Source organism: Rhinopithecus roxellana, chromosome 6 (genome assembly GCF_007565055.1).
Source record: "Rhinopithecus roxellana isolate Shanxi Qingling chromosome 6, ASM756505v1, whole genome shotgun sequence".
NCBI classification, from domain to species: domain Eukaryota; kingdom Metazoa; phylum Chordata; class Mammalia; order Primates; family Cercopithecidae; genus Rhinopithecus; species Rhinopithecus roxellana.
The window spans coordinates 54,263,732-54,286,994 of record NC_044554.1 but is presented as its reverse complement, the minus strand read 5'-3'; the positions used below and the strand labels follow the sequence as shown (position 1 = coordinate 54,286,994).

Here is a 23,263-nt window from a genome sequence, read left to right as displayed (position 1 = left end):
CAATTCCATGTAACAAGGTGGACCCAGTATAAACACTCCCTAAGAAATTCATATTGTGACCAACTAGCTTCTCTCCAGAGTCAAATTTTTGTCCAATCATTTCATCTGAAATTAGCAGAAAATAACGTTAGCTTTACTTCCTTGAGTTTTACTTCTTCTCCATCTCTCAGGAAGGTAAATTTGAAAGGACTCAGAAAAACATAAGTGATAACAAAGGCAGATGAAATGCTGAAATGTCAACCTCCAAGATGGAAAGCGACATTTGAAAGTGGTTGTCACTGCCTAGATGGGGACTGGCTGACTACAATCTCAGAACCTCAGGGGTCTCTCCAGTACCAGGTGGCCATACAGGAAACTGAACAATCTGGATACATTCTAAACTGCAACTTTTCTGGAGACATCAACAAGAATACATTTGACAGTTACCCCACCTCCATTCCGTGACACTGTTTTGAACCCAGGAAGATGCTTCCATAAAATCCCCCTCCATTCCTCCACAAAGCAAAAGCCCTCCTGCCTTGGCCTCCTAAATTGCTGAGATTACAGGCATGAGCCTGTAAACCTGCATAAATGGAGACTTCCAACATTAAGAATTAATTTAGTAGAAGATAAAAACTAAGACCCATCATCCGAGTTTTAATTCTTATCAAATGCAACCGCAGTTTTGTGTGGAGCCTGAAAGTGAGGCAGTCAGACAACAAAGCTTCAACATCTTGCCCACCAGAGAATTCTAGAAGGCCAGTACTTACACTGCAGGGGTTGTTGGCTGTCTGGGCTGGGCTGTAGAAGGACCCCCACTGCGTGGTTCGCCTCTCTTCCCGGGAAGGGGTGCTGTTTGCGGGCAGGCCAGGTGGAACTCCGGGGCCCACGCCTGCGGCACTGGCAGGCTGGCTGCTGGGGGCCACGAGGGCAAAAGCGTCATCCAGGAGGGAGTGCATGGTCTGGCGTGCCTCCTCGATGGACGGCTGGGGTGGGATATACTGGGAGGCCGGGAAAGGAAGGGCTGGATACCTCCCCAGTTCCACTGAGGATGGTGTCTGCACGTCGGCTGGGAGGTCAGGATCCGACTACAGTGGGAAATGGCAAAGGAAAAATCACACATGAGTTTTTGTGGCAACCCTAAATGGTTTTCCTGACACTAGGGAAAAGTTCTACCGTAAGAATTAAAAAATGACAGTTGAGGCTGTGCACAGTGGCTCACACCTTTAATCCCAGGACTTTGGGAGGCCGAGGTGGAGGAGCACTTGAGGCCAGGAGTTCAAGACCAGCCTGGGCAACACAGTGAGACCCCATCTCTAAAATAAAATTAAAAAAAAAGAAATTAGCCAGGTGTGGTGGTGTTTACCTGTAGTCCCAGTTACTTGGGAGGTTGAGGTGGAAGCATAACTTGAGACTAAGAATTTGAGGTTGCAGTAAGCTATAATCACATCATTATACTCCAGCCTGGATGACAGAGTGACAGAGTGAGACCTTGTCTCACAAAAATTAAAAAATGACAGCTGAGGAATGTGAGTTACATTTCATGGGAAGGAGAGGGGAGGCTTGAATCAGAAAAAAAATTGCCAAAATTCAACAATCATTTTTTCAACAACACTCAACTATTTACAAGGCATTTCAGTACCTTTTACTGAACACTTTTACTGTAAAAGTGAACACTTTTACTGAAAGCCCCTAAACAGCCAAAAAACTTATTTCAAAGTTTATGTATTAAAAAAAACTAGTAAAATTTCCATAGCTAGCAGTCAAAAAGTAGTCTATTGACTATCAGAAAATAGCCTTAAAAGATCAAAACTTTTAAAACTATGCATCTTAAAACTATGTATGCGGGCTGGGTGCAGCGGCTCACGCCTGTAATCCCAGCAACCTGGGAGACCAAGGCATGAAGATAATTTCCAGGGAGGCCAGGAATTTGAGACTAACCTAGGCAACATAGCAAGAGCCCCATCATTACAAAAAATTGCTGAAAAGTTAGCTGAGGGTGGTGGTGAGTACCTGCAGTCCCAGCTACTCACGAGGCTGAAGCAGGAGGATCTCCTAAGCCCAGGAGGTCGAGGTTGCAGTGAGCTATGATTGCCCCACTGCACCCTAGCCTGGGTGACAGAGATCTAGACTCTTAAAAAAAAAAAAAAAAAAAAAAAAAAAAAAAAAAAAAAGCCTATGTATGTGTGTGTAAGCAATTATAGTATCTATTTTGTGAAAACTATTCAGAACCATTTGTCTTTAAAATGAAGGTATCTCTGGATCACAAGAGTCATTAAGAAAGGTTTAAATTGGCCAGGCACAGTGACTCATGCCTGTAATCCCAGCACTTTGGAAGACCAAGACGGGTGGATTATCTGAGGTCAGGAGTTTGGGACCAGCCCAGCCAACATGGTGAAACCTTGTCTCTACTAAAAATACAAAAATTAGCTGGGTGTGGTGGTTCATGCCTGTAATCCCAGCCACTCGGGAGGCTGAGGCAGGAGAATTGCTTGAACCCAAGAGGTGGATGTTGCAGTGAACCGAGATGGCTCTCTTGCACTCCAGCCTGGGTGACAAGAGCGAAACTCTATCTTGGAAAAAAAAAAAAAAAAAACAAAGAAAGGTTTAAATTGTGCTCTATACCTATTGTTTAAGAGGTAGAAACATAAGTAACAATAAAGATTTTTTAAATCTCATTTCCCAATACTGTTATAAGCAAAACACAGTCATAATATATGCAGGGTAAACTGTGAGAGACAAAACCAGGAACCAACAAAGAAGAGTCATCCTTTCTAGTCTTATAGGCTCCATGAGCCCAGACAGCATGGTGACTGCAGCACACACAGTGAAGAGAGAAAAGGTTCTGCCCGAGGGGCTGGGGACCCCATCCCTCTGTGAGGAAGGTGGGCAGCTTCTATCTAGAATGCTTCACTTGCCACGTGCCTGCAGTTTAGCCCAGCTAGTTGGATCACCGGACTTAAGGGGCCAAGGAAGACATTCCCTTGCCCGTCTGGATCCGTGAGTCTATTACAAAGATAAACTACTCTATAGACACATCCTTAACCTTAGCCCCCTATCTGGAAAATGCTTCTATGGGTGATCAGTTATTATTCCTGCCAGCGTGAAGGGCAGTAGGTTCTTAACTCCAAACAGAGAGAACCATACAAAACTAGTAAACCCAGTCAGCCCACAGACAGGTTTTGCTTGGCCTGCACACTCTTTTAATTGACAGCCATTATTTTAAACATCTGAAAATTTTACAGTAACACTCAGATTTCTGGGTTCTCTTGACTAAGTCTGAAGCTCTGGCATGACAGGGCCCTGACTCCACACAGAAACCACCAACTGCTGGAAGCAGCGACTGCCCTCGTGAGATGGGGTAGGCGCTCTTCTCTCCACGGCAATCCCCACTGGTGACCTCCCTCTCTTGCATGTGACACGCTTGGGCTTATGAGTCCATTTCTCCCAAACTGCAACATCCCAGTGGAGGTTCCACTAAATGAGATTTGTCATTGAGAAATTCTAAATGAGAATCCGGGGCTCCAAGGTGACCTCTAGTTGACGATGTCACCTTGGAGGGAACCTGTGCTCCTTTCCTTGTGAGGTGGAAAAAGGTCCACAGTCACACCCTTCTCCAATTCTTGATTTTTTTGAGGAGCAGATGAGGAAGACTGGTCAGCAGTATACCACCAACCTACGGCTCATGTGTGGAAGGAAGGGAGGGTGTGTCTGGAAGAACTGCCTACTAGTAAGTAAGAGGGTTTCTACAGAAACAGAAGTGATGTTCCTGGCGGTGATTCCGGTGGCTGCCTATGAGGCTCTACTGCAAGGAAGCAAGCAGTGTGGTGACACAAAAAACTGCAGGCACAAACTGAGATTCCACTGTGGGAAAGGATCTCAGACACTTGAGTAGAGTCTCCAGCGGCTATAACCACTGCCAATCTCATTCTCCGTGGCCAGAATTTCAGAGAAGACTAAACTTCTATACCCAGAGAGATGATCTGCCTATGGGAAGGACAGTCCCCTTAGATTCCCACTGGCCCCCATGAATTCTGCCAGAAGGCCAGGAGCTCCTGGGCCAGGACGCTTCCATTTCCTGTCCTTCACCTTCTTGTTTTCTCCTCATTTTGCAGGCAAGACTACAGAACTTGCAGGCCAAGAAGGGGATTTACTCAACTTCCTATATTCTAACATCTATATTTAGACTATAGATGTTTCACATGTAGATGTGTTCAGATACAGTTTATCTATCAGTCTTCGGAAATAAATGTACATCTTTTTACTGTTAGTCATCAAAGTTACGGATTTTGGTGCCTATTTTGCAGTCTGTTGGGGGTGTTGTAAGAGGGTGTCCAGACAGCCTGGTTGTCCAGGACAACCTCAGTTTATGCCTGTTGTCCCACGGTAATGATTAATAGTATACCCCCTTACACTTTCAAGTGTCTGCATTGGATGACAAATTACATCAAACTTTTTCCAGACAGTAAATACTTTAGGTTTTATGAGTCATATAATCTGTCACAACTACTCACTCTGCCTTGCAGCAAAAACAGTCATTGGTAAAGCCAACAAACGGGTGCGGTTGTGTTGCAATAAAACTTTATTTAGGTCAGGTTTGGTGGCTCATGTCTACAATCCCAGAAATTTGGGAGGCCAAGGCAGGAGGATAACTGAGCCCAGGAGTTTTGAGACCAGCCTGGGCACCAAGGAGAAACCCATCTCTACTAAAAATACAAACATTAGCCAGGCAAGGTGGCATGCGCCTGTAATCCCAGCTACTTGGGAGGCTTAGGATCACCAGAGCTTAGGGAGGTCAAGGCTGCAGTGAGCCGTGATTGCACCACTGCACTCCAGCCTGGGCAACAGAGCTGGAGCGTCTTAAAAAAAAAAAAAAAAAAATTACTTACAAAAACATGCAGCTGGCTGGATTTCTACCGAGGCCTGAATTATAATGGTAACCCCCATTACAAGGAACCAAGGAATATTTCTCTTGGCCTTAGGAGAACACACCCCTCAAGGAAAAGATATTTTTGAGGGGAAAGTGGAAAATTGAAGGTAATTCAAAAACGCATAGTACTTGCCCAGTACAGGCTTGAAGATGAAAAAACAAAAACAAAAACAAAAAACCCTGTACATGTACCACTGACGCTAAAATAAAAGTTGAGGGGAAAAAAGATAAACTACCGAAGAAAAAATGAGCTCTGAGACAGGCATGATCTTTTAAAGTATGTGTTTCAGAATTCAAAATCTGAGGAAGATTTTTATTTTGGGGAAATCTTTGAAACAAGGAGCCACTGAAGGCAAGCACCCTCTGGGGCGGTGTCTTCCAAGAAGAGGCTGCTCTGCACCCGCAGAAGGAGGAATCTCTGCACTCCCTGCTAAGGAAAAAAGAAAACGATGCAGCAAGCCACCGCGAAAGAAGGCTAACCTAGGGCCACTGAGGCAGGCGAATGAAGACAGCCAGGAGAAGACAGGTTCCTCCCCATACAAAACTCAATCATTTAAAAAAATCAAAGGGAGGGGACTGAGAGGACTCACCACAGATTCCTTTGAGAGAGGAGCCCAGGTTGGCCTGGAGAAGTGAAGGGGAAAAAGGGATGCTGCCCCTTCTATCTGTTAGTTCTACACCATGGCAAGTCTCCATTTGGCACAGACAAAAGCTCCGGGTGACAACCCTGGGGAGCCCTCCCCAGATCAAGCCAAACCCCACAGATGCCCAAACACCCCCAGAACCCAACACAGCACAAGAGCGCCACCTACTGTAAGAGCAGCCATGCACCGCATTTAGAAAGTAACAGGAACTACTCAATTCCTCGTACTGAGGAAGAGTAGTTTCATTTACAGACAGCCCAACTCTCTGAAATCGCACCGATCCTCATGAGGAGATCAAGAAGGTCGGTCTTTAGGACCCTAGAAATACCATACATTCCTAAGGAAAAGTCTGGTTCTTTCAGATGATAATTCAGTTGTATTTAGGCCCCATCCCAGAATAATGTTTGGCACATTTGTGTAATTATATTTAGCGTCTTTAAGTGCTTGTTATTTATATAATTTAGGAGAAAAATACAAAACTCAACTAAGAAATGACTGCTCACCATTTCTATGAGCTCAATCTAAAGCGATCACGTTCATTATAAATCCCTTCTCGAAGGGTGTGCTTTTTGCTAACGTGTCTCTTAAACAAGGCTGGCTCTGTGAGTGCCTCCAGGAGGAGAAAGGGGCCTGCTGCAGCAAGGCAGGGCTCTCCTGGCACGGAGTTTAGGACGCCCTGTGTTTCCCAGTGCTGCCGGAGTTAGCTGCACCTGGCTCGCCCTCTCTGTCTTGGGGTGTCTTTGTGTCTGTATTTCTCATGGGTGGTTAAGTGAGGCTGGTTCTCTCTCCCCCACTCAGTGCAGTCTGTGTGTATGCACCTTACCCTATCAATATCTGCCTTTAACACTTCAAGCAAATCTGTCTGGACCTCTTTTACTTTGGAAAAATATAATCCCCTATTTATTTATTTAGAGACAGGGTTTTGCTCTGTCACCCAGGCTGGAGTGCAGTGGTGCAATCAAAGCTCACTGCAGCCTCAACCTCCTGGGCTGAAGCGATTCTCCCACCTCAGCCTCCCAAGTAGCTAGGATTACAGGCATGCACCACCACACCTGGCTAATTTCTGTATTTTTTGGAGAGACGGGGTTTTGCTATATTGCCCAGGCTGGTCTCCAACTCCTGGGCTCAAGCGATCTGCCCACCTCAGCCTCCCAAAGTGCTGGCATTACAGGCCTGAGCTACCATTCATTATTTCTTAATTTCTATTAACCCCTTTCTCCCATAAAAGCAAAATATATATAAGCAAATACGCTATCTTCTTAGCATTCCAAGGACAGTACAGGGAAATAAAACCCTAAATATCCCTTCTCTCACTAGGAAATCCAGCCGGGCTAGCTCTCAGTAGAGCATAAGACTCCTGATCTCAGGGTCATGCCCTCACACCTGTAATCCTAGCACTGTGGGAGGCCAAGGCGGGTGGATCACTTGAGGCCAGGAGTTTGAGACCAGCCTGGGCAACATGCTGAGACCCCATTTCTACAAAAATTTTTAAAATTAGCTGGGCATGGTGGCACATGGCTGTGGTCCTAGCTACTCAGGAGACTGAGGTGGGAGAATTACTTGAGCCCAGGAGGCTGAGGCTGCAGTGAGCCTGGATCACATCACTGCACTCCAGCCTGGGCAACAGAGTAAGACCCTGTCCCAAAAAAATAAAAATAAACAACAAAACCAAATAACCCTCTGACTAGGGAGAAGGAAAAAAACCTTGAGGATATTTCTCTCTCTCTGTTTTCCAGTTAACCTCAAAAAAGTCCCACTGTGAAGTCTGAGAGAACGGGGCTTACATATAGAGAGGAAAAACACGGAGTGTGTTTCCAGAGGTGGCACTCGGCAGCACCCTGGTTGACAGGACTCAACACTCCCCTCAGAAGGGATGGCACCCCGCCCCACCCACTTCATGACCTAGAGGGCCCGGGCGCATCAGCCATCAGGCATCAGGCACCGACACCACACAGGGCGGCAGCCAGTGCTGCTGCTTCTCCTCCCCCTTCCGCACATCTTTCTAGGAGCCTCCCTGCCCTGGTTCCAGAAGCCGGAGTCGGCAGCACGCACTGGGCATCCGATGTAGGCCGAGTTGTGGACGCCGGGGGGCCTCCTGTAGGTGCCATCGCTGTCTGTGGTGATGAGCCGGTCCTTCTCAGCGTCGGCAGGACAGCCGTTGACCTGGTGTTTCCGGCGAGGCTTGGGAGAACGTTTTATCCGTGAGCTGCCAGGAAAAAGAGAAATTAGCTTCGTAGGAAATCACTCTTTTTGCCACTGGCTTATCAACTAAACACTAAGTACCCCGAGTACCTAGGATGTGCTGGCCCCTGGAAACACCCCGTAGGATATAAATGCCACGTAGGACACAGTCTCTGCCCTAAGGAAGCTCAGAGCCTACCTAAACAGACCTATTAACCCACGTGGAGCAACACAGAATGATACAAAGCCATTCGTAATCATGATATTATTTAACTGTATAGATGTTCAGAAAAGGAGAAGTCAGTGGGAGCTATTAGTCCCATGGGGCTAGAACTAGGACTTTTTTATTTTATTATTCTTTTTCTGAGATATAGTCTCATACTGTCGCCCAGGCTGGAGTGCAATGGCACAATCTCAGCTCACTGCAACCTCCACCTCCCAGGTTCAAATAATTCTCCTGCCACAGCCTCCTGAGCAGCTGGGACTACAGGTGCCCGCCACCATGCCCAGCTAATTTTCATATTTTTTGTAGAGACGGGGTTTCACCATGTTGGCCAGGCTGGTGTTGAACTCCTGACCTCGTGATCCGCCTGCCTTGGCCTCCCAAAGTGCTGGAATTATAGGTGTGAGCCACCACACCTGGCCCACAACTAGGTCTTGAAGAGTGAATGAGACCTGAAGCCAGGCAGGATGTGGGAAGCGGGTGCCGGGGCAGAAATGGCAGGCAGACAAATGTTCAGGGGCTACCAGGCCGTCTCCTGGGTGGCAGTTCTGTCCGTGTGGCTGACCTGTGGAAAAGAGCTGGAGGGAGGGGCTGGGCTGGCCTGCGACGGAAGCACAGGTCCCACCTGGCAGGCAACAAGAGCCGCCTCTCTTGCTTTGAGCCTCCTCTCTGCTTTGAGCAGAGAAAGACATACATGAGAGCCATGATTAAGGAAAACGCATCTATGTCGGGGACGGGAGTCTGGAAGACCAGGGGAAGGTAAGACCCCAGACCCTGCAGGCAGCTGTGAGAAAACCAATGAAGATCTGCTGGGCCCCGGCCTGGGTGGCTCTGGGAGATGAAACTATTGGAGGTGACAGAGTGCGAGGTGAGGAAGAACCAAGGACACCACAGAAGGAGCCGGTGTGGGAAGGAAAGGGTGAGTGCAGTTTTAGACAGGCTGAATTGGAAGAGACGGATTAAATCCCCAGGAAATGCCTCGACGCAGGCAGAGGGGCAGAGGTGAGAGAACAAAGCCTCCGCCTCCCACACCAAGGTGACCCTCAGCCAGGGGAAGCCTTCCCAGTGGCCTCCACATCCTTCTGGGCATGAACCCCTTCAACTGTTTTCAGAGACCTCCACGTGAACACGGATGGGGTCCTTCTGTCACAGGTCCTGCAGTAGCAGAGGGGCTCCTGTCCTGCTCCTGTGCCCCACAGCACCTCTGCGCACCCGCCCCAGCCGCCTAGCCGCAAGACCCCAGCCCACCTCTTCCTGGGCTCTATGAACACGGAGGGCACGCTGGCCGTGGGGTCCAGGATCTTGTCGATCTGCATCTGCGCCCTGCGGTACACCCGGTGTCGCTCCTTGGTGTCACCCGAGGACAGTTCGTCCACCACCGGGAACTCGTAGTGCCCGCGGCGCTTGGCGCGCAGGCGGATCTTGTTGCGATGGTGCTCGATCTCAGACTTGTGCCGCAGCGCGGTCTGAATCTGAAGAAGGGTGAGGGAGAGAAAGACAGCCATGGAGGTACCGGGAGGCTTCTGGGACACACACTTTGCAAAGTCTTTATTTATTTTTATTTGTATTTATTTATTTGAGACAGAGTCTCACTCCTGCCCAGGCTGGAGTGCAATGGCATGATCTCAGCTCACTGCAACCTCCACTTCAAGAGTTCAAGTGATTCTCCTGCCTCAGCCTCCCGAGTAGCTGGCACACACCATCATGCCCAGTTCATTTTTTGTACTTTTAGTAGAGATGGGGTTTCTCTATGGTGGCCAGGCTGGTCTCGAACTCCTGACCTGAAATGATACAATGATACACCTGCCTCAACCTCCCAAAGTGCTGGGATTACAGGTGTGAGCCACCATGCCTGACCAGCAAAACCTTTTAGGAGCGCCTTCCTGCTGTGCTCCTCTCACCCACCCTTCCTGCTGTCTGTAAGCTCCAAAGTCACCGAGAGGGCAACAGGCACAGCCCAGGGAGGAGCAGACACCCTGCCATCCCACAAGCTTTACCCTCAAGCACTGCGTGGTGCACTGGAGTCTTGTCACCATCCCCCAGAGCAGGGAAAAAAAGTCACTCGAACCTTGGAAATCGGCCAGTGACAACTTTGAAGAGACATTTGATAACTAGAAAAGAATAAATAAATATCTTCCTCCTTTAGAGATCTTTAAATAGGACAGATACAAAGAAGGTAATTACCTAGTGTCACCGAAACAAGTTCCCTGGCATGAGACCCCCTGCCCCCAGAGTGGCATCCCCAAAGACGGAGATCTGAACTGGGTCATAGTGTGAGGAGGATCAGAAGCTGAAGTGGCTCTTTCTGAAGAGGACAGCTCCTGGTCGGCCACGCTAACACTTTTCTGCATGTCTGCCAATGCGCCCCACAGTGTCCATGCACAGTATCTGATCTCCAACAAGCGTGATGTTTTACATTAAGAATCCTTGTCAGCAGCTTACGCCTTTAGTAACCAGTTGACACTGTACCTTGCACTCATTTTCAAACACTGACCAAATCAGAGTGTGAGGCTTTTTGTTCTTTTTTTTCTTTTGAGACAGAGTCTCACTCTGTCACCCAGGCTGGAGTGGCAGTGGCGAGATCCCAGCTCACTGCAACCTCCCCTTCCCGGGTTCAAGTGATTCTCCTGCCTCAGCCTCCTGAGTAGCTGGGATTACAGGCACCCCCCACCAAACCCAGCTAATTTTGTATTTTTAGTAGAGATGGAGTTTCACCATGTTGGCCAGGCTGGTCTCAAACTCCCAACCTCAGGTGATCTGCCTGCCTTGGCCTCCCCAAGTGCTGGGATTACAGGCGTGAGCCACTACGCCTAGCTTGAGTTTTTAAATTAACAGACTTTTAAATAAAAGCAAATACCTCTTTGTTGATTTTATTGGTTTCTGCCACTCGGTCAGCTGGAGAGGGGCGCTGGATGGGAGGGGCCGGGATCGGCTGCATGGCAATGAGCTGGATCTTACTGGGGACCCGCCGGCTAGCCTCCGGGGGGCGGGAGATCCTGTCCACGTGCTCGAAGATGGAGGCTGATGAGTGCTGCTCATTTCCCGAACTGGGCAGTGGTGGCCCTGGAACAGAAGGAAAAGCAAAACATATACACAGAGTCATCTAAAGAAACAGCAAATAATCAAAATTGTGAATTATTCTTTAAATAATCAAAATTGTGAATTATTCACAATCCTTGGATGGGCCTCTGACCAAAAATTCATCCCCACTGCAGTAGCAGAGTGCTTGCAATTTCGCTCTCTGAGCTTAAATAGTCTGGGCTGTATACTGTATCCTCTCCCTTCATTAAAAATTATGAGTACCCTGAGAAGAGATGGGAGGAAATCATTATGATACTGTGTCAAAAACTGCAGTGTTTTGTCTAACTGTGGTTCAAAATCTTCAGTCAGAAAGAATGTAGGACAGAAGGAGCCTGAAGTTGCTCAGCAGTCAATAAGCCATTCACAGAACTCTTAGAAAACACATTTATAGCAGCTCTAAACTATTGCTACCATCTGGGAGGGAGCTTGCCGGAGTGATACAAATTCAGTTGCCAAGGCAATGTCGTACTACAGAGAAAACAGAAGACCGGTACATGCAGGCAGGTATCAGTTAACAACGGCCAATTCTGGTTTTTCAGTTCTGATGTGAAAAGAAAACGAAGTTGAAGACACATGAGAAGAAAAACCCTGTTGCTTGCAGGGAATTAGTTCCTACTTTATTTTTTTAATTTATTTTTTATTTTTTTGAGACAGAGTCTCACTCTGTCAGCTAGGCTGGAGAGCAACGGCGTGATCTCGGCTCACTGCAACCTGCACCTCCCAGGTTCGAGTGATTCTCCTGCCTCAGCCTCCCAAGTAGCTGGAATTACAGGTGCGTGCCACCACGCCTAGCTAACTTTTGTATTAATACTTTTAGTAGAGACAGGGTTTCACCATATTGGCCAGGCTGGTCTTGAACTCCTGACCTCAAGTGATCCACCTGCCTCGGCCTCCCGAAGTGCTGGGATTACAGGTGTGAGCCACCGTGCCTGGTGCTAGTTCCTACTTTAAAAACAGGTGAAGAGTACATGTATAAATGGTTACATGGCAAATTTTAGGCCATGTATATTTAACCACAATAATTTTCTTAAAAACTAATCAGAACTGTGAAAAAAAAAAAAGAAATTCAAATGCACCAAAAAAGACAGAAAAGAAACACTTAAAAATGTTAACAAAGACTGAATCTTCACATGATGGGTGATTTTTCCCAATGTCTTTTATTTTTGATAATGAGGATTTTCTGTAATAAGTATTATTTTTATAGTAGAGATAATCCTAACACACTTTAATTTTGAAAAGAGAAAGAGAAAAATGAAGACAGGTTGAGTAGAAAGAGCTAGTTACTCACACTTAAGAAAGTCAACTGGCCAGGCACAGTGGCTCAGGACTGTAATCCCAGCACTTTAAGAGGCTGAGGCAAGAGGATTGCTTAAGCCCAGAAGTTTGAGACCAGCCTGGGCAACACAGTAAGACCTTGTCTCTACAAATTTTTTTTAAATTAGTTGGGCGTGATGGCACACAACTGTAATCCTAGTCACTCAGAAGGCTGAGGTGGGAGGATCCCTTAAGCCCAGGAGGTAGAGGTTGCAGTGAGTCGAGATCACGTCTCTGCACTCCAACCTGGGTGACAGGGTGAGACCCTGTCCTCCCCCTGCCCTCTAAAAGAAAAAGATCAATTGATGCCTTTCTTCTAATTAGCCGCAGTCACTTCTGGATGCTGCTTTCAAACAAATGGCCAGCAGGCTGACAGAGGGAATAAGTGCATGCAGAAACTGCTTCTAAACAAAAGCCTAACATTTGAAACTTCAAAGCATAAGTGAAAAACACAAAGGTCTCTCCTCAGTGTAAAAAACATAGATGAGCAAAGCAGGAAGAAGCAGTAGCTGATGTTTCATATAAGGAAAGCACAGCATCGCTATGTAAGTCTGTACTTTCTCTCAATTTGAATTACCTTCATTATCCCAAGCAATGAAAAGTTATTTGTCTGATTCTGAATGAATGATGTCTGTCTTAGCCAGGGGGCACCATTGTCTGGATTCCAGCTATGCTCAAGCTTTCTTTCCTGGCCCCAGACCCAGAAGGAACCTGACTATTTGTGCATTTGTGCAATGGAAGCACAGCCAGGCACCACCATTCATCGGTGGCAGCTACTCAAGTTGCAGGCATAATGCCTAAAAGGAGATCATGAGCTTCACCAGATAGGCTAGCCCTGCTAACCCAGACTTATAGAGTAACAGCAAATGTCACAGAGGGTAGCCCATTAAGCTACTGATATCTAGAAGTGGGATCACTTTCCTCCAGGGTGGCAGAGACCCCTGGGTTGCTGGGAGACAAAGGTGACAGGCATTTAAAAAAAAAAAAAAAAAAAGGCCCCTCCTCACTAGGCTGTCAGCCCTGCCTGGGTACCACTGGAGTGGCAGCCTGCGACTGGGCTCCTGTCCAGAGCCTGACTCACTCCCTCCCACTGTAGTCACGGCCCTTGCTTCATCCTCACTGAACTGTTCATAGACTGCAACCAGAGAAGGAGGGGATGCATAGACCCTGGGCCACTCTACACAGCTGAGGGACCAAGCAGAGGAGAAGAAATAAGAGGTGCAGAAAGTCTTCCAGCTTCCATACTGCCCAGAACCCAGTCCTTCGACATGGCTGAAAAGAGGGGCTTTTAATTTTTTTTACATATACATATAATATATATCACACATATATATTATATAATTATATCACACATATTATAATTATATATTTTTATTTATAGACCTGTATATTATATGTAATATATTATATAATTAGTAATATATTACTATTATATTAATAATTAGATATTACATATTATATACTTATATATCATATATTAATATATATGTTATATATTATTGCTTGCTATGCATTGCACAGTTTTTCTCAAAAAAGCTCCCTGGACACTAATGATTAGTACAAAGTACAATGGACACACAGAGATTAATGCTGTGTGAATCCTGCCTTAAGGCAAGTAGGAACTTGGATTAAAACCCCTTTCTCTTCAATTATTTTTTAGAAGTAATGATATAAATTTTACTATATAGTCAAGATACCCATTCTACCTCATGGTAACTATAATTAATAACAATATATTGTATACTTGAAAACAGCTAAGAGAGTAGATTTTAAGTGTTATCACAAAAAATAAGTACATGAGGTAATGTATATGTTAAATAGCTTGATTTAGCCAGTCCACAATGCATACACATATCAAAACATCACAATTTAGCCATAAGAAAGAATGAAATCCTGTCATCTGCAGCAATACGGACGAGCCTGGATGACATTAAGTAAATAGGCCAGGCACAGAAGGATAAACACTGCACTGTTCTCGCTCATATGTGGAAGCTGGAAAGTTGATCTAGAAGTGGAGAGTAGACTAGTAAGGTAACTTGAGGCTGGGAAGGGAAGAGGAGGGACAGAGACAAAGGTTGGTTAACAGATACAAAAGCACAACCAGAGGCTGGACATGGTGACTCTCGCCTGGAATCCCAGCACTTTGATAGGCTGAGGCGGGAGGGTAACTTGAGCCCAGGAGTTCTAGACCAGCCTGGGCAACATGGCGTGGGGGTGTGCATCTGCAGGCCCAGCTATCAAGAGGCTGAGAAGGGATGATCACCTGAGCCTGGGAGGTCAAGGCTGCAGTGAGCCCTGACTGCACCACTGCACCCCAGCCTGGGCAACAGAATGAGACTGCATCTCAAAAAAATAAAAATAACAGTGCACAGCTAGAGAGGAGGAATGGGTTGAGCACCTATAGGCACTGTAGGGTGACTCTAATAATTTATTGTATATTTTCAATTAGCTTGAAGAGCAGATTTTGAATGTTCCCAAGGCAAAGTAATGATAACTTTGCCTGTGGTGACAGATACGCTAATTACCCTGATTTGATCATCACATAGTATATTCATACATGGAAATAACACAATGTCCTCCATAAATATTGGCAAGTATTATGTGTCAACTAAAAATAATAAAAGCAAAAAACACATCATGTTGTACACCATAAATGTATGTTTTCTTACCATCAGTTAAAATATAAATAAAAATCTTAAACAGAAAGAAAAAGGCTGGGCATGGTGGCTCATGCCTATAATCCCAGCACTTTGAGAGGCTAACGCAGGAGGATTGCTTGAGCCCAGGAGTTCAAAACCAGCCTGGGCAACATGGCAAGACCTCGTCTCTACAAAAAGTAAATAAAAAATTAGCTGGGGGTGGTATGCTCCTGTAGTCCCAGCTACTCAGGAGGCTGAGGTGAGAGAACTGCTTGAGCCCAAGGCTGCAGTGAGCTGTGATTGTGCCACTGCACTCCAGACTGGGTAAGCAAAATAAATAAATAATTACAGTATATAGGATTGTACGGAATAGGATAATGTCAACAAAGCAAAATGAAAGAGAAAAGTTCAGTCTGAATTACTAAAATGTCAAAGCAAGAGAGCATTTTTAAAGAGATTATTTCATTATCTACAAGTAAATATAATCAAACCATTTTTTTGTTTTCCCCCCTCGAGACAGGGTCTCACTCTGTCACCCAGATTGGAGTGTGGTGATGCAATCACAGAGCACTGCAGCCTCGACCTCCCAGGCTCAAGTGATCCTCCCACCTCAGCCTCTTCAGTAGGTGGGACCACAGGCACACACCACCAGGCCTGGCTAATTTTTTCTATTTTTTGTAGAGGCAGAGTCTCGCTATGTTGCCCAGGCTAGAAAACTGCATCTTTACTAATGTGTCCAACCCATGTTAATATCCTGTGAGACAGCAATCACGTTTATCTCATCGTCACTGCATCACCAGCACCTGACACACCACAGGCACTTAGCAAGCATTTGCTAAATGGATGACTCAATGACTGTAGTCATCTCCACTATGTTTATAAAATTTTACCTTGAAAAGATCTCTGAGAATCTGCCTTCATGAAAAGATAAGAATTATACTTTATGATCTCAATCATTTTATAAATGGTATGGTATTCCAAAATTACTTGAAAAACTTCATTGTTATATGTACTCAATCTCATTTAAACTATTTTGAAAACTCTTTTAATTTTTTTAAAATATGGAATGCTTCCCAAATATGCATGTCATCCTTGCACAGGGGCCACGCTCATCTTTGTTGCATTTCAATTTTAGTCTATATGCTGCTGAAGCGAGCACTGCAAGCTCCTTAGCACATGCAAAAGTCAGTGCCAGCTTGGTCTGCATGTGCAATTCTAGAATTTGGAATTTGTGGGATTCAAATGAACAAAGTTTTAACTACTTAAAAATCACACACTTGCACACATGCAATCTAAGGAGAGCATAAAAGAATGCTGAGTATTTTGCAATGCTTACCTACTTGGTATATTCCTGATGATAAAAGGGAGAGAGAGAAAAACTACAATTATGCACAGACGCAGCAATGGCAGCCCATCTCCTACCTCATCTCTCCCTTCACATCTTCACTAAGGGGAACCAGTGGTTATGATGTAAGTTATTTTATTTTATTTTATGTTTTTGAGACGGAGTCTGGCTCTGTCTCCCAGGCTGGAGTGCAGTGGCTGGATCTCAGCTCACTGCAAGCTCCGCCTCCCGGGTTTACACCATTCTCCTGCCTCAGCCTCCCGAGTAGCTGGGACTACAGGCGTCCACCACCTTGCCTGGCTAGTTTTTTGTATTTTTAGTAGAGACGGGGTTTCACCGTGTTAGCCAGGATGGTCTCGATCTCCTGACCTCGTGATCCGCCCGTCTTGGCCTCCCAAAGTGCTGGGATTACAGGCTTGAGCCACCGCGCCCGGCTGATGTAAGTTATTTTAAAGCTGCAATGGGCCGGGCGCGGTGGCTCAAGCCTGTAATCCCAGCACTTTGGGAGGCCGAGACAGGCGGATCACGAGGTCAAGAGATCGAGACCATCCTGGCTAACACAGTGAAACCCCGTCTCTACTAAAAAATACAAAAAACTAGCCAGGCGAGGTGGCGGGCGCCTGTAGTCCCAGCTACTTGGGAGGCTGAGGCAGGAGAATGGCGTAAACCCAGGAGGCGGAGCTTGCAGTGAGCTGAGATCCAGCCACTGCACTCCAGCCTGGGTGACAGAGCGAAACTCCGTCTCAAAAAAAAAAAAAAAAAAAAGCTGCAATGGCTGTGAACAGTGACATTTGAGTAAATAATCTTTTAAGGGTTCATGGATGGCCATGAGGGTATGTGTCAGGGCCTAGTCACCTTCCAAAAACAGTCAGCTGGAAAAGGAATAAAGCACAACCTCCAATTTACCAAAACTGAAACAACAGTCTTCTCTCAGCTTCCATTGCAAGGTGGGTCCTTAATATGCCACATGACCTGGGACAGTCCATCAACAGCCTTGCCAAGAAGCCTAAAGAGAGCCGGTGGCTGTGCCACCCACAGAAGTGAAAGGGAATGCTGGTCCCACGGCAACATGGAAGAGGGCTCCAGAATGGATCTCAAGTAGTCTCCCTCCCCACTCCCATCTCCATTAATTTGTACTTCATTGTGACTTTCAACAAAAGCAAGATTTTTTATGTGAATTATAAAATAGGCCGGAGAGGTGGCTCATGCCTGTAATCCCAGCACTTTGGGAGGCCAAGGCAGGCAGACCACATGAGGCTGGGAGTTCAAAACCAGCCTGGCCAACATGGGGACACCCTGTCTCTACTAAAAATACAAAAATTGGCCAGATGTGGTGGTGTACGTCTATAATCCCAGCTACTCAGGAGGCTGAGTCACGAGAATCATTTGAGCCTGGGAGGCAGAGGTTGCAGTGAGCCAAGATCACGCCACTGCCCTACAGCCTAGGCAACAGGAAGAGACTCTGTCTCAAAAAGCAAAAAGTTTTAAAAAATAAAATAACAGAAAGCTAGGAGAAAAACTCAGAATATTTTAAAATAGGATATTTAAGTTTCTATGCAAGCAATAAAATACCTACATGGCAGCATTAAAGCTATCTTATAGCACCTTTCAAGAAGTAAACAAAGTTCTAAAAGTAAACTGATATTTATAGTGAGAAAACTATCTTTCTACAACATGAAAATAATGTACAGATTCTGGTATCTCTTCAAATTATAACAGCAGCATCTGAGCTTCTAATATTCACAAAATCATCTAATTCGCTTCTCTCCTTCACATTCAACTCTCGGTCTCAGAGCTGTGATGCTTACTACCTGGCTTCTGAGCCTATGTTGATAGTGGTGTTTGATTTTTGCTATTCTTATATAATATACTGGTTGTAATGCCATCAGACAGCATAAAACGCAGGCACTGAAAGTAAGGTTTTCTCAGATAAGCAATGAACAGAACTTGATAAAATCCAGAGCTCTTTCCACTCCCCACCAAATATTTCTTTCCAAGGATCAAAACGAGATTCTAATCCTGTCTATCAGAAACAGCATCTGTTACCATGGTGCTAAATAATTTTTAAGATTTTGAAAAACTACATCCAAAGAAAAAACTCTTCCCTTTTTCTAAGGGGATGTCCTTAACATTACAAAAGAACTAAGTGGAAGGAGCTGGAAGGAACTGCAAGGACCGGCTAGTGCAGCCCCACAGGAGCCTTGAACACCTGTGAGGCCACAAGTGTGTCAGTGAGAGGAGAGGCCCCCGGGCTTCTGTCTAGAGTCTGTTCATTTCTACAATACAGTTCACTCTGCACTGCATTTCCATACAGAGAAATGTATGACTAAACACTGTAAATATAAAAATTACTATTAAAAATAATATCCTGGCCAGGCGTGGTGGCTCATGCCTATAATCCCAGCACTTTGGGAAGGCGAGGCGGATGGATCGCTTGAGTCCAGGAGTTCAAGACCAGTCTGAGCAACATGGTGAAACCCCATCTCTACAAAAAGATACAAAAATTAGCCAGGTGTGATGGCATAGGCCTGTAATCCCAGCTACTAGGAAGACTGAGGTGGGAGGATAGCCAGAGCCTGGGAGGTTGAGGCTGCAGTGAGCCGGGACTGTGCCACTGCACGCCAGCCTCTGTGACAGAGCAAGACCCTGTCTCAAAAAAAAATAGTAATAATAATATCCTGAGGCCTCCCAATTATCTCTGCATTACTGAAATGCAATCCTTAAATAAAAATAAACCTCCATCAAATACAATAGCTGTAGCAGCACATCTATTTAATACAACCTATTACACTAAAAACAAGCTACCTTGCTATCACTCCAAAAAAATGCTCCCAAGTCTAAAGACTTGTGGGTCTCACTTTATAACAGGGCATCAGTCTCAACAGTCATACCCTTTAGAACAGGAGTGAAGTTCATCTTATACCTGGCCTATGAAGCTGTATGTGACTCCCAAAGCAAACATGCTAAACCGTCTGATCACACTAAACCACCTGCTGGAAGAAAGCTCTAGGAACAGAACTAAACAGAATGGACTTGGGCCTATGATAAACAAACAACTTTCTGACAGTGACAGCTGTGAATCCTTGAATTGCTTCCTAAGAAAGCTACGAATCCTGGGGGCAGTTTTTGAGACTCCGGTTTCAGTGTGCTTCCTCCTTGACCTCTAGGGTGAGGACTCTAGAGTGAAATGAGGCTATTAACCTTAAGACATATCCCAGTGAATCCCTGGCCCCAAAGCAGACACCAATACCACGTTAGATGGTGACAACTGGTGCTAAGAAACCACAGGAACGATGAATTTTCCATTGCCCAGATTTTTTTTTAAGGGTTTAGCATTTGAAGGAATGTCAGGCCCTAGCCTTCAGACTCTCATAGGGACTACTTTTAATGGGAAGAACCAGAAGAGTCACAGACCGCTCTGCGGGGCTCTGTGGGACCTGCCATCGTTGACGGCTCCCGGTGTCTTATCTCCTGCGTCCCTCTCGCTGGACTCTTCGCTGACCGTAGAGTCAGCATCTGAGGGAGAAACTCTGCAGACACAAAATGAATTGCAAACGTTAGAATCAAGAAAGAATGAAAAGGAAAAAGTCACATTAATTTATGTGTGGAAGTCAGGCTTCCAGGCAAAACCAGCAGAAATGAAACAGTCCAAAAAATTACTCCATAGCACAGCGTCTTCAAGGATCACATTAACACCACAGTCACCTCCTGAAGACAGATTAATGCGGCTTACTAAATGGCTCAGCAGGCTGCATTTCAACAAATGCTAGACAAGTAAGTGCCAGATAGGAGGAAGGTCCCACAGCTACCAGGGCTCAAGGTTCAGCCCCTGGCCCCCAGTCATTTCTGGACCAGCAGTCTGGGTTCAGCATGAGTTGGATCAAAGAGGACTGGGGTTCAGGATTAACTAGGTCTGCAGAATCCTCAGGATGCCAGGGTAGCTCTGCAGTCACCCCAAATAACTCCAGATCTTTGGAAGGTGCTTACACTGAGATTTGATTCTATATATAAAAAGCAAAGGTATCATGGCACCCAGCTTGCACCAGGGAAAATTCCTTCATCAGTTGGCTCCGATTCCTTAGGCTCCCTGGCTTCAATGACAATGTGGAACGCCAAGACATTCTGGTGCCCAGAAAGATGCTAAAACATTGTATTAACCATGCAGACCACTGAGCTGTCATGACTAAATGTCAATGACAAGGCTACCAGGCAAGAAAAAAAAAAAAAAAAACACTTCGCAAAATTTTACTTGCATATGAAATAATCTTCAATGATTCCATTTATTCTTAGCCTGCAAAATTATCAAATAGCATCTCTCTATATAACTCATTTTCTTTTGTAAAGATCATGTTCTGACATCTATTACATTGTTAAAACTAGGCCAGAACCCCTGGGGTAGGTTTTCCGATAAGACAGAAATCATGACATCGTTTCAAATGTTGGTATGATCACACACTTTTTTTTTGCTCTTAGCAGGAAATCGGGATTTAGCGTTCCAAAGCTCAAAGAAAGGCTGACAACAGGAGGCTTCAGTAGCCAAAGGCTGATGGTGCTAGGATGGAAAGTCAACTTAACGAACACGACTCTGAACTCTGTCTTCTTTCGCAGAGCTAGAGCCCTTCTCATGGGGTCAGAGGGTGAGGAGCGGCTTCCAGGTAGCTTGGAAAACTAATAAACAATTCTCCGTGTGCTATACTTTGAGAGGAGTAATAGAAATAAATTGGGAAACGGGAGCGAGGCAGGGAGGAGGCAGTGAAGAGTCTTGTGTGATATCCTGACAAAGGTGACATACATGAGCAGCCAGAGAAAAACAAAGCAAACACAGGAAGACGCGATGAAGGCCACCTGTAGACAAAGCAATGAAGTCGCAGAAGCTGCTGGCATCCCAGGCATGGACACAGTGGCCGTAGGCTGAGCACCTACCATGTGCCATGCACTCTTCTATGTTATTTCTGATATTATCTCCATGGGGCCTAGCATGCTCCCCTTGGGATAGATACACACGAGCTGCTCAATCCCTGATCAAGTCTGATGGGGACCCTCAAACCATCACAGACAGTGATTCACGATCTTCAACTGTGTAGGGAAAGAAATCACACAGCCTTCTTTGACAGCCCGTGAGAGTGGCTCAGAAACACTATTGGGCTCGTGTGTGACTTTGGTCAAGTCATCAGTCTCCTGGGCTGCAGACAGATGCAGGGCTGCACTCACCATTAGCCCTTGTGGCATCAGAAACCCACAGCCTGATAACAGAAGCATGCTCTGCAACAAAGAATAATACAGAAAGCCCAATAATAACCTTCCTCTGTGACGGACGTTCTTGGAAGGGATCTTTGACTTGGGGCTTGGCACATCCCCATTTTCCGAGGGCGTGGTGTGGTCCTTCAGAGGTCCTGGCAGTGGCGCTGGCTCATGAATAATCAATATGTCGTCTTTATTGTGCTGACCCAGATGCTGCTTAGCAAAATCGAAGCCCTTCACACTCGGGATCTGCAGCTGAAACACACACAAACAAGATTGTTAAACCGGAATCCAAGGCGGACGAGAGGAGCACAACTTCTGACCGAAGACTGTGCTGGCAATTCCACCACTCCAATCCAACAAGCATTGCTAGAACATGGACTGCCTGCCAGGTTCTGTTTATACCCAGAGTTCCAGGAGAAGACAGACACTTGTGAAAGATTAAACAAGAGTACAAGGATTAAATAGCTAGACCCCAGGGCAACACCTGACCTGCTGTCACAGCAGCATACCACGTGCCATGTGGCAGGAGCAAGATATTCTTTATAGGGTAGTGGGGACCAAAGCCAGGTCTTGAGAACAGACAGGACTTGGAAACAGAAAGAGGAGGCTACAAAGAGAATGTTCTAGATGATATCAGAAAGCAGAGAACACTGAGGCCTGAGAAGAAATCACATTGGCTATGCTGGGTGGATCAGAGCGTAGGAGCATGAGAGAGAAGTCCAGTCTGTATATGGATAACTCCAAAAACGCCAGCTTCTGGAGCTGGCCCTCTAGGAAATCAGAAAACCACAGGCTGATTTCTAAAATCCAAGCACATAGGACACCAAGGAAACAGGAAGAGAGCCTGGCCATGCCATGCGCATAAAATCACAAAGACATGAGCCCCAAATCTTAGCAGTGAACATGGGAAGGAATGAACAGCTCTAGGGATCAGGCAGAAAGACCCAGAAACCAAATAGACACGAGAGGCAAAGGAAGAGAAAGAAGCCAATGAGGACGTGAATTTTGGGGCAGGGCATCGTGAAGCCTGAAAGTGACATTAAGGGAAAGAGGCAAGTCATACAGGAATGATGGCTCAAGACAAAATGACAGGTTTCATTTCAAACACACTTAATTTGAGGCCCCAAAGGATGTCAGCTTAGTGTAGCTGGAGGTGGGGAAGCATAGCCTGGGGGAATGTGCAGGCTCAGAGTGACTTTAAGAGCCACCCACATAAAGGTGACAGGTAGGGGAGTTGAGTTTTTCAACATAAATACAGATTCTGTGGAGAAGGTGTTGGAGAACATCTAATAGTTTGGGGCTAAGAAGAGAAAAAGGAAGCAAGGAAGAAAATAGAATGTGATTTCAGAGAAATAGAAGAATTTGGAAAGTTCCATGTAATAGAAGCAAAGGGAACAAAGAATTTCTAGAAAGAAGTGGTCAAAAGAAGGAATGGGGCACAAAACTGAAGGAGAAAGGGCTCTTCAAAAACATCCCCCACTCAAACCAGTGGATGCAGGATTCCTCTCCAGGGATCCGCGGCATCACCCCACACCAAACCCATGACAGACCCCTGAGGCTGCAACTAGGGATGCCAGCTCTTAGCTTCTAGTGCTGTGGTAAGATATTATGTCATCAAACATGTTATTTGTTGGCCAGGCGCAGTGGCTCACATCTGTAATCCCAGCACTTAGGGAGGCCGAG

The 23,263-nt window shown here is 45.8% G+C and overlaps 1 protein-coding gene and 1 non-coding gene across 3 annotated transcripts in view; both read right to left on the bottom strand.

Annotated features, from left to right (window-relative positions):
* KIAA1549 (KIAA1549 ortholog) overlaps nt 1-23,263 on the bottom strand; it is a 144,653-nt gene that overhangs the window by 25,358 nt on the left and 96,032 nt on the right. For both annotated transcript variants that reach the window (XM_030933292.1, XM_030933293.1), the window contains exons 11-16: nt 21,636-21,832; nt 19,751-19,866; nt 10,815-11,020; nt 9,206-9,429; nt 7,606-7,759; nt 750-1,067 (exon numbers count right to left, since the gene is read on the bottom strand). In XM_030933292.1, the coding sequence (XP_030789152.1) occupies nt 750-1,067; nt 7,606-7,759; nt 9,206-9,429; nt 10,815-11,020; nt 19,751-19,866; nt 21,636-21,832 (1,215 nt within the window). The remainder of the gene's footprint in view (nt 1-749; nt 1,068-7,605; nt 7,760-9,205; nt 9,430-10,814; nt 11,021-19,750; nt 19,867-21,635; nt 21,833-23,263) is intronic.
* Nucleotides 16,047-16,150, bottom strand: LOC115898422. The gene has a single exon (XR_004058159.1). It is a non-coding gene; the product is annotated as a U6 spliceosomal RNA (small nuclear RNA).